Genomic DNA, 12,732 nt, shown 5'->3' on the forward strand with positions numbered 1-12,732 from the left:
CGCGGTTTCAGTTAAGAAACATTTAATCAAAGCACAAGGACATGAAATGGGGCTTAACACACTGTCAAGTTTTTTTAACGTGAATGCCAGCCAGTACAGGGGTGAATCTCGGTTTATCCTCTTATTCGTCTTTAACCACTTACGAACACCGTCAATCGAGTATTACCACTGCTGTTTTTGTAGTATTAAAGGGGGATAACTGCTTACTGTTTCTATGGGCTGTCTCCTAGAGTCCAAAATATTTCTGATAGATTTAATGGGTTGTTTTATTTGCACAGCCCTTTTTAAAATCCTGTATATTTTATGGTGGCTGATTGGTATCATGTCGTGATGTCGTGGTGTCGACCATCATAAGGCGACAACCCGACATCCTGACATCACGACATTTTAACCCGACACCACGACAACCAGACAACCCGACATCACGACATTTTTAACCCGACAATACGACATTTTCATCCGACACCACGACATCAAAAATGTCGTAATGTCGCGTAAAAATGTCGTAATGTCGCGTAAAAATGTCGTAATGTCGCATAAAAAATGTCGTATTGTCGGGTTGTCGTGGTGTCGTGGTGTCGTGGTTTCGGGTTGTTGGGTTATCGTGGTGTCGTGATGTCATGGTGTCGGATTATCGGCCATATTCTTCTTAATACTATTTTTATATACATTGATCCTGATGTTGGTCAAGAAAGTTCCCCGGGATTTTGCAGCGTGGTTTCTACCTGTCGGTAGTGCATGGCAAAGTGTCTAGTTGTGTAGATGGGACAAAAAACAAGCTCCTGTTTACACATTGGCGTGCACATAAAAGAATCCTTCACAGTTGAATTTCGATGAAGAAATGCCACGGTTCATTGAGAATTTCCGTCATAGCACTCTGCATAGCGTATGCCTATCTCCAATAGCCCGATTGGTGTAGAAAAGTAATGTCGTGGTGTCGGGTTAAAATGTCGTATTGTGGGGTTAAAATGTCGTGGTGTCGTGATGTCGTGATGTCGGGTTGTTGGGTCGTCGCCGTATGAAAGGCGACCCCACGACATCCCGACATGATACCAATAAGCCACCATAATATTTCGATAATTTTGAAAATTATATATTCTGCTTTCATTTAAAGATACATTGTGTCGATTTATCGGAAGTTATAAACACCAAATCTTACTAGAAAAATACCCATTAGGCTAGATCTAGGCAAAAATGTTAGGGTATCACTAACTGGTAACCCGACTGTCAGCTTATTGTGTGCTAGCTTGACTGAGGGAGCGGTTGTTATTTCTTGATCAAATGGTTAGGCGGTTTTTGGACCATTGAGGGGTGTGAACGTACAAACGGCGGGAAAAGCTGTTGACAGAAAATAAATACAAATTTACGTAGGCCTCTGGACAGTAAGCAAAGAGGTGACATAAGTTCATTTATAGCTTAGGGTATCTCCCCGCGAATACAAAGTTTTGATAGGGATTTGAAGCAATTTTTGATAGATAAATTAGTTTGAATATGTTTTCAGTCCAAATGTGCCTTCAAATCACACAGTTTGTACGCGGGAAGGTATTTGTAATAAAATTGAAAAGGTTTAATTAGTCGATGTGTGTATAACCGGAGTAGGATCACATTAGAGAACAGTATACCAATTGTTGATGTCGAGTAGATGGTTTTCTGTTTATCTGCCATCAGTTGTAGCCATCGACCCGGTACCGCATTCAAGCTAGGTGTTTATATAAAATTTCCCAATATTTCATGAATCTAAAACTTAGAATTAGATCTGTTACGATAAATGTTAAAATATTAAACATTCCCCTGAATTACCTTGAACCAAATGTACTTTTACATATTTAACAATGGCGTCATAAAAAGAGGGGAACACGTGAACTATCGGAAGTACACCGTTGACCATGTCAAACGCCTGTAAGTAGAGAGACGTGCCTCACTTCCGATCTGTTTCATGTTAAATCGTAACTTAAAGTAGTTTAAATCAAGTATTTCTTTCATCTGGTATATTAATTACATAAATACTTCAATTCAAGATGGTTCTCACAATATCCATCAACAATATAAGATGTACAAATATCACACGACCCGATAGGTATAATAAAAATGTTTATTTCGTTCCTTGCGACTCGAACAAAATCTAAATAAATAAATTTCTAAAAACAGTACAACGAATATATCCAGTCACATCAATGACAAGTTCTAGAAAGATTTCATAAGCCAAAAACCTGGTTGGATTTCAGAAGTCAAATCTACTTTATAAGCGAAAGCTACTTGAACTTCAGAGGCCAAAGATAATTAGATTTCAGAAGTCAAAGATGCCTTGATTTCAGAAGCCAAAGATACTTGGATTTCAGAAGCCACCGCTGCTTGACAATCCTGAAGTAAACGTTACTTGTGCTTCCTAAGCTGACCTTTCCAGTTTAATGAGAAATTCGAGATACTGATATTAGAAATCTTTATCCTAGTCCTGTATAACTACCCGAAGCTCTGTGATAATTGTACCAATATATTACGTTAAATGTTATAATAATTGTGCTTATATATTTAGTAATAAAGTATTTGTGCTAATATGCTTAGAGATACTGCAAGTGTAGTCATTTTGGGACTAACACAGGGTTCAATTTTATTTCAATAATTCGCTTGCGCGTAGGGGTCTTTAGCAGTGGGAGGAAACCGGGGGTCCCGGAGAAAACCCACGAGGTTGGACAGGCGACAACCGGGAAATCGAAACCACGCCAGTTGACTCAATGCCAAGGCAAGTGAACTAATATATACTATTCAAAAAAAGTAGGGGATATTTGATTTTGGGGGCATAATACTAAAATATGCAAATGACTACGAAAAAAAGTCACTATAGAACCTAACAGAAGAAACATTTCCAGTTACATGTGACGCCCAAACGCACCAATAGCTACCGCATGGAATGCAGGTGATGCTTGGGATCATCATGGGGGTCCAACCCAAGATTTGCACGACTCTGACTTTGAATGTTACAGTCATTGTGGCATTGAATTCCAGGGTGGAAACATCAGTTTAATTGTTTTAGTGACCAGAAAACAAATTTTGATATGCGTCGGCTTACCCAAAATGAAAGGTTACGTGCCCTTGGCATGCTACATATCGGCACAACACAGGCGGTTGTGGCGCGGACGATGAATGTTTCTCAGTCTGTCATAAGCAGGCTATGGTCCAGATACCGTGATACACAATCTGTACAGGACAGACCACGCTCAGGTCGACCAAGGGCGACAACTCAAGCCCAGGATCGATTTATCCGTACCTTGGCCTTGAGAAATCGTGTCATCACAGCAAATCAGATCAGCGCTCGTCTTCAAACAGACACTGGTGTGAGAGTGAGTGGCCAGACGATTCGGAATCGACTGCATAGGGGTCACCTTCGCGCCCGACGTCCTCGCGTGATCCCTTGTTTGAGAGATCATCACATTCAGGCAAGACGTCGTTGGTGTAGGGATCGTCAACACTGGGATAATCGACGCTGGAGCAATGTGATGTTTTCAGATGAGTCAAGGTTCACTGTTGATTTTTTGGACAGACGTAGGAGGGTGTGGCGTCGTCGAAACGAGCGCTTCCAAGACGTTAACGTCATCAGACATGATCGATTTGGGGGTGGTTCTGTTATGGTGTGGGGAGGCATCACTGTTGCTGGAAGAACGGCTTTACATGTTGTTGCAGGGCGTGTTACAGGCCAGTACTACCGGGACAACATCTTGGCAGTCCTTGTTGTGCCGTTCGCACGACGTCATGGCCGCCGTTTCATCTTCCAGGATGACAACGCAAGATGTCACAGGGCCAGGATCGTTACAGGTTACCTCCAACAACAGAACATCACCACATTACCTTGGCCAGCACTGAGTCCCGACCTCTCCCCCATCGAGCATGTCTGGGACATGCTTGGACAGAGGTTACGTCAACGTCAACAACGTCCTGCCAATGTCCAAGAACTTGCTGCTGCGTTGCAACAGGAATGGAACAATCTGGACCAAAATGACCTTAGACGTCTCATTAGGAGTATGCCACGTCGGATCAATGCTTGTTTGGCAAACAGAGGAGGATTTACCCGTTACTGGTTTGGTTGTGATGCTGTGGTAACTTTGCTGTTTGACCCCGGGTATCATTTTACCCTTATAATGGTCAGTCTGTGCCTTACTTAGTCTAACGATCATTTGGAATAAATCGATGAATGTGAACTTCATTTCATTTTGTCATTTGTTTCTTCGTCAGTTTCATTAGGTGACTTTAATAACACTTAAAAATCAAATATCCCCTACTTTTTTTGAATAGTATATCTCATAAAAAGGCGATTGTGTCTATTAATAAGTCAAGTGTACTAATAGATCTATTAATAAGGCCATTGTGCCAAGGCAAGTGAACTAATATATCTAATAATAAGGCGATTGTATCTATTAATAAGTCAAGTGTACTAATAGATCTATTAATAAGGCGATTGTACTAATATGTTTAGTAATACAGCAATATTATTGTACTAATATATTTAGTCAAACCGTAGGTGTACGACTAAGTAGACTTTGTCGTATCTGTGCCCTGATACTGTGGTTTATGCTCGGGATAATTACGTGCCCTCTATCGGCCACCATATGATGTCAAATGATATCAGGTTTTTCTAGGTATAATAATCTAGTTCAATTTATGCAATACTTATACCTTACACGCCCCTTATATAGCCTTGTGTATATTACATTACTTACTCGCATTCCTAACACTCCCTTTTATTTTGCATTATGATTCAGGGAGCAAATATTGCAGAGATGTTATTCAATGATGGTTCGGGACAGATATTGAGATATATCAAAGATTAGTCTGTGTGTTACTGACCAAAAACGTTACGGAGTTGTTATTTTTTATTTATAATGTTCTATTCCTTACGGATATGTGGGGCGACTGTGTCTCCCCTAACTGTGCCCAGGTGTTTATAAACGTTTGCAAATAAGGGAGCGAATTTAATCCCCATGACTAAACATAACTTATGTTTATGTATTACAACCGCCATTATGATTGATATGTGAACGGAGAACTGGTAGTATTGTTATTTATTCTTTACATATAAAATTAACTTTAATTCCTGCACAATATTAAATCGACAGATATATGACTTACGTGATACTTGACACCTGTATAGTCATGGGTTTAAAAGCCCTATCTATCAAGACCTGGTTTGTGGCGCTTTGTGGTGCTACGCTGGTACCCATCCTAGTGCATAGTGTAATTTGGGATTATGATTGCCTGCCAACAGATTGTTCACAAGGTAAAAGGAATTATCCTGGAGATGAGGAATTTGTATGCAGAATAGGGAATCAAAACGAATGTAAAATAGCACAGAATATTAATCACCCAAGGACATCAAAAGTCAATCCAAATATAGCCAAACTCGGCCATGTTGGGTTGTACGCTCGGAGGCACGATCAATACCAAGGGACATATCCGGCTTTAAATATATCTGTGGTGTTACCGAATAGTGACGAGCGTGCATTAAACGTTGCTATGATAATGGTCAACTTTTCGAGCCAATCAGGAGCACACAAGGATGAGTTTTATCATAACAATCCAAGATGTCGTCTGTTTGATTTTTCTCCAAGTAGATTAACGAAGGTAGATTTACAGCATCCAAGGGAGATATCGTATCCATGTCTGGTTGGATTAAGTACAGATTTCCCGAAACATTATACTATAAAACTGAGCGACGTTCCATTTGCAACGGTTACCAACTATTATATTACGACTTACAGCTACGTACACAGGGAAACCTGTATAACAGCGTCCGCCATCTCTGTTTTACAACCGACCAACAATATTCACGTCGTTTTTGACGGTTTATCAGGGGGTGTTCACACGGTCCGACTTTATTATACAAAAAACGGTAGCGTTATTCAGTCGTTCAACATAGCCGATAATCAACATGAATTCACGGTCCATGAGCCAGGAGAATATCGAGTAGGGATCGAACCTTTCCCATTTCAGACAACATGTCGGGAATTATTAACTAATCTGATTTTCTGTCCAGCCAACCAGAAGATGGAAAATGTTGCCATTGGTATTACTGAAAAGCGTTCAGATATATTAGCAGTTGCATTACTCTTGGGTCTCGCTATTTCTATAGTTATAATTTACGCTATTTCATGTAGCATTACACTTCATCGTGGTCGAAAAAGAGCTGTAAAGTCTTCCAACTATATACCACTGACAACATTCAACACCAGCGTTAACCCCGTCTATCTTAATTCTCACCAAGACCAAGAAAACACTAGGGTTAAAACTGTTGATTCTGATTCTTGGAGTGACAGTGACAGGGCACAGGGAAATGATATCGACGTGGCGAATATGGAGCATTTTAGTGACACATCGAGTGGTGACCATCTTACTTCTTATCCAGGCAACAACATTATGGAAACTTTCGTGTGAAAATCTACGGGTGACAGTGACAGGGCACAAGGAAATGATATCGACGTAGCGAATATGGATGAAAGCGTCGAGTGAAAATCTAGGGTTGACGGTGACAGGGTTGAAAGTGTCGAGTGGAAATCTAGGGGTGACGGTGGCGGGGCACAAGGAAATGATATCGACGTAGCGAATATGGATGATTTTAGTGAAATATCGAGTGATGGCTTTCTTTATTCTTATCAAGGCAATTAACACTAGGGTTACAGCTGTTGTGTGAGATTCTCGGAGTGATCGCAGCGGAGAACAAGGATATGATATCTTCGTAGCGAATATGGAGGAATTTAGTGACATATCTAGTAATAATATATTTGATGTAACCAGTGGACATGTTGAATTCGTTTTTTACAATTTCTAAAATCAGCGAATTTCTCCACGAGAAGTGATGCCTAGTATTCTAGAAAGAGTACATGCCGTCTCGTGCCTTCTAGGATTTCAAGGGTCAGACATCATAGGCTTTAAAGACGCCAGAGCCAAAGTGCCTTGGTTTTCAGACGTCACGGCCATTTGAGTTTCACAACCCGAAGCTACCTGGCTTTTAGAAGTCAAAGGCACTTGGATTTCAGAAGAAACATTTACCTGATCTTCAGAAGCCAAAGCTACCTGGATTTCAGAAGTGTAGAGTTGTTTTACACAGGCAAAACCTGTTCCCCAATCCCATTCAGACATCCTGATTAAAAATATTGTTTAAATGAACAATGTGTATCGGTAAATGAACAATGTGTATCGGTAAATGAACAATGTGTATCGGTAAATGAACAACGTTTCTAGCTAAATGAATTATGCGTAGAGATAAATGAACTATCCATACAGGTAAATTGACTATGCGTAGAGATATATGAACTATCCGTACAGGTGAATTGACTATGTGTAGAAGTAAATGAACAATGTGTAGATATAAATGAACTAAGTGTAGATGTAAGTGAACTATGTGGAGAGGTAAATGAACTATGCGTAGAGGTAAATGAATTATGTGTAGAGGTAAATTGACTATGTGTAGATGAAAATGAACAGTGTCGAGGTAAATGAACTATTGGAGAGGTAAATGAACTATGGGTAGAGGTAAATAGACTATGTGTAGATGTAAATATTGTACAGACTTACTATTACATACATAATAATTATTTTGAGATACTATTTGTTTAATGTTTGTGTCTATTCTGAACGGAATTGAACCATTTTTGGACTGATGTTCCTGTTTGAGCTTCAACGTTCACGGTATTATATATACTGCTAAAATCACGCATAGGGTCTTTAACATTTAAAGGAGGCTCATGCAGTAACTCTATGGAACAGGTTCGACTGGGGTCTGTGAAGGAAAAATGTCTAGTCCTTCTTATAAAAGACGCCGTTGTAATTCGACGGAGGGTACGATGTCCGGGCAAAATGTGCCACATACCATACTCCACGTTAGGTATAAATATTAAGGCCAACTGCAGATTTGGTCAAAGGTCACGAGATGTAAACGGGGCTAGCCCTAACCCTAGCCTATAATCTCGTCAACAATCACGTTCCCTCGCGACCTTGACGAAATCTGCAGTCGGCCCTAATATTTAGACCTGACCCCACACTCCATGGCGTATGTAAGTCTTCATCAGCTCGACTGGTGCATAAAAGTTGGGCGTTAAACCACATTCAATTTGTAGATAGGATTCAATAGGGTTCATCCTGACGAGAGGATATACACACACACCTTAAGATATGAGCAACTTGCATAAGTGTACTGTTTTGAATGAATGGTTTGTATTTACAAAAGGTGAACAATTTAACAGGTGCAATGAAATTAAAACAAAACAAAACAAAGCTCGTAACAAAAAGCTTACTTTTACACAGTTAGGTTGAGAAAATATGTAAATGACCTTTCCCTCAACTGACTGACCAAACAACCGGAAGTCGTATACTAATATTTACCTCACGTCTGCTACTGGGTGAATTGTGGGAATCTTGAAATGATTGATCTTCTACACGTAATCTAGTTCTCTCACGCGCTTTCTAAGTATTTTTAATGGCGTACGCTTATCGAAATATCAGTAGATTATTTAAGATTATTTCACAAGGTTAATTTAAAGGAGCTAAATCGTTATTCATTGGTAGCTAGAAATGGACACAAATGGGTCGCAACGAATAATTATAATGATGTACTATGAATGTATATAAACTAATTTACATTCACTCGTTTCTGCAAGGAGTGCAAATTGAATGACAGTCTTTCGCGTCTGGTTATTTCAGTCTACTCGTTCATCGAGCAGCTCATTACAAATTGCGCTCGAAAGCATTCTGGCACTCGATTCGTGTGCTAAGTTTAAAATTTTCATTCTGTCTTAAATATTGGATACCAGAAGCCCATCTTTTTACGGTAAGATAATAACATCAATGTTGATTTAAAGTTACCAATATGTCGGGTTTGCAATGTCAAAGACTCTGGATGATACTGAGTTAACGTCTTGGCGACTTTAAAGGGACATTAATTAAACTCAGGTTTTGTTAGATAAATAACAGAAATGATTAAGGTTTAACAACACATTAATCATTTCGTTCATTACACTTTACTTATTAAAGATACATTATGTAAGATTTAGATAAAGAGCTGGCCCTTCTTGCTATAATTGTTCGAAAATAGATAATGCAAAATGAATGTATTGAAAATTACATTCAAATTACTTTATTGCGAGCGAAGATGTCTTTGAAGGTTTAGCAAGATATGTGCATGAATTGCAACCATCGTACTAGTTATTCGAACCTAAGCCTGGCTTCGCCATTTTTAAATTAAATCAAATTATGGCTGAACCGTTCTAATCCGCTTAATATCGGAGACACCCGATGGCATCGAGAGTTGATTATGGTCTTGTCATGTTAACAAATGTCTAATAAATAGTTTATATAACATTTCGGGTTTAAAGAAACACATGCAATAGGCAGATTTAGCTCTTGCATAATGTATGTTTAATTTCTAACGTATTTCGAAGTTCCATCCGGATTATCGCCCTTATTAATGGCAGAGTATCGCCATTATTTCTAATGTCTTTCGTTTTGTTTTGTTTTTTATTTTGAGTGAAGCCTATATCATTACAGACCGGGAAGTGTACAGTACAGTGGACTCTAATGGGTGGTCCCCGAATCTGTTCACTTAGTTTGAAATTTGTTGTTTGAATAACAGACAGACAGACAAGATTTAACGTCAACTCGACACAAACTAGGTCATGTCGGGACTAAAATATGGTTCAATTTTATTTCAAAAATTCACTTTCCCGTAGGGATCTTTAGCAGGGGGAGAAAACCGGACGACCAGGAGAAAACCCACGAGATTAGGCAGCCGACCATACTCCCTGTCACGTACAAGCGAGGAATCAAAACCAGGCCATGATAGACCTAATGAAGCGAAATGGGGTTTAACGTCCTGTTTTTCTGCACGGATACCTAATGATCTAAAGCGCATGCGTTAAAACATTAGACCCATATAGTGATATACTCAGCCCCAGACAAGTAAGAAATAGGCTGCGCTCGCTGGTATGTAATTAAGCGGCGGTGTGTCTCTTTAATACTCGGAATATTATCTGATGATAAGCGGTGTATTTACAAGATGGACGCAAAGGAGAAAATCCATATAAAGATATTTTTTCTTCGATGGGTATTTCACGGATTCAACTGACTAATATAACATACGAACAATTTTTTAGTCTTCATTTTCTGCCTTCATATTCATCGATTTTATAATGAAAGGAAGCTATCAGCACAGGCGATGGATATTTAGAAATGTACCGTTATTTAAACTGTGTGATAATAATTTAGAAGGGATATAGAACATAGTGCATCAACTATGTTTAATGACCAATAGAGAGAGAAATGAAATGAAAATGAAATGAAATGGGGTTTAACGTCCTACTGTTCTGCTCCTATACTGGGCTAATGAAGACGGGCATACGCCATACAGTGTGCTATGAGGGAAATTTTTCCCGGGCAGCGGCAATATCGCCTACACTTATATTGAATTACAACTGCCAAGGGATCTTTTACGTGCATTCCAATGTATACACCGGACCTCAGTTTTGGTCTCATCCGAAGGACTAGACAGCTGTCCTTGTCCGGACCTCCGTTCTGCACCACTGACAAGGGGGAAACCACGTCGGAAAATCCTGATGAACTTTCTCGGCCAATGCAGGGATCGAACAGTGGAGAGAGAGAGCGAGAGGGAAGAACAAAATGGGGCTTAACGTCCACAAAACGACTGATAGGTTGGTTTATATCATCAAATCAAAATGAAAAGCTGATTATCTTGTAAAAATATTTCAGAAAATGTTCCTCTTAGTAACTATAAACAAAACTGTTATACATGTAAGTGTGGACTCTTCCAGTGAGAAGTGGCATCAGGTGTTCTAGAAGTATACACTTCTCTACTCAGTGCTCGCTATGTAAATTCCTGCACTACCCATTCAATGTTAGCTGTGTACACTCCTCCAATCAAAGGAGGTATTAGATGTCCTAGGAGTCTACACAATCCCATTCAGAGGTGGTATTGGATGTTCTAGAAGTCCACACTACTCCACTCAGTGTTAGCTGTGTACACTCCTCCAATCAGAGGTGGTATTGGGTGTTCTAGAAGCCTACTCTACCCCATTCAGTGTTAGCTATGTACACTCCTCCAATAAGAGGTGGCATTGAGTGTTATAAAAGTATACACTACCCCCACTCAGTGTTAGCTGTGTACATTCCTCTAATCAGAAGTGGTACTGGGAGTTCTAGACGTCTACACTACGCCATTCAGTGTTAGCTATGCACACTCCTCCAATAAGAGGTGGTATTGAGTATTCTAAAAGCCTACACTGCCCCCACTCAGTGTTAGCTGTGTACACTCCTCCAATCAGAGGTGGTATTGGGTATTCAAGAAGTCTACGCCATTCAGTGTTAGCCCTGTACACTCCTCCGATCGGAAATGGTATCAGGTGGTCTAAAAGAAGAAAGCTACCATACCCAACAATACATAAAGCCAACTGAAGCAACTGTCGACGATATCATTTCGGTAGAAGAGGGCGCTAAATAAAGCTATTCACACACAGCGATTTAGACCTTGATGATTACACAAATTCGTAGCTTGTTGCACGGAAACACGCTGGTGTGTCAACTCTTATCCTTACTTTAGTCGGATGTTCGACCCCTGCATTGGCCGAGAAAGTTCATCCGGATTTTCCGGCGTGGTTCCCCCTTGTCAGTGATGCAGGACGGGGGGCCTGACAAGGACAGTTGTCTAGTCGTTCGGATGCGTCGAAAACATTGGCGTGCACGTAAAAGATCCCGTGACAGTTGGAATTCGATATAAGGGTAGGCCGTAGTGCCGCTGTCCGGGCAAAATTTCCCTCATAGCACACTGTATGGTGTATGCCCGTCTTCATTAGCCCAGTTTGGATCAGAACAGTAGGACGTTAAACCCCATTTCATTTCATTTCATATTTAAGAACAAAGGGATATAATAGGCTATATTGGTCTAGAAGATACAACTTTAATATCTAATAATATCTTATAGATGCATTATGTAAGATTTTAGATAAAAAAAAAACGATCATTCTTGCTACGGTAGCTCAAATATTGATAATGAGATATGAATATATTGAAAATTTCAGTCAAATTACCGAGCGAAGTAATCGGGCTTTAAGTGTTCACAATATAGTCTCGATTGTAACGTACCATTGTTATGATAATAAACAAAGTCTGGATTATCCATTTTTAAATTAAATTATTACATGGCAATAATAATTTAATCCATTATTGTTTTAATCCATTGAAAATCGCGACCCTCCGATGATCTATAGAGTTGACTATAGGCTTGTCATATAAATAGATGTGTAATTAATAACTTATATAACATTTGAGGCCAAAAGGAAAATTTGCAATAGGCAGATTTAGTTCTTACATAATGTATGTTTACTTGGAATAATATTAGTGGATCTTACTATAAACCTGGCCTGAGATATTTTACGGCTAATCTGAGGGGTAGACAGATTCTGAACCCATATCAACTTTTATTACATTTATAAATCCTAAAGTTGTCCCTGATGTCCCTGTTATATCCTCGTTGGGAAGTTGTGTCTGTTGCAGTCCTGTACCGTCTGTTATGTATGTGGGGAGCTGTGCAGTTTTCCTTATGTCTATTGTAATTCTATGGTCGGGGAAGGGGAGGGGGGACATGTCCATTTAATCTTTTTCGAATTCCACCTGCCAATGAGTATTTTTCGGGCTGTACCAATTCGTACACGGGACCTTGGGTTTTCCTCCCATCCG

At 39.6% G+C, this 12,732-nt stretch overlaps 1 protein-coding gene across 1 annotated transcript; it reads left to right on the forward strand.

Annotated features, from left to right (window-relative positions):
- The first annotated feature begins 4,731 nt into the window (after positions 1 to 4,731).
- On the forward strand, positions 4,732 to 7,596 carry LOC126820443 (uncharacterized). The gene has a single exon (XM_056101471.1). It carries the CDS (start codon positions 5,113 to 5,115, stop codon positions 6,421 to 6,423), a length of 1,311 nt encoding a protein of 436 aa, XP_055957446.1. The 5' UTR covers positions 4,732 to 5,112; the 3' UTR covers positions 6,424 to 7,596.
- Positions 7,597 to 12,732: the final 5,136 nt, after the last annotated feature.

Source organism: Patella vulgata, chromosome 5 (genome assembly GCF_932274485.2).
Source record: "Patella vulgata chromosome 5, xgPatVulg1.2, whole genome shotgun sequence".
Classification (NCBI taxonomy): domain Eukaryota; kingdom Metazoa; phylum Mollusca; class Gastropoda; family Patellidae; genus Patella; species Patella vulgata.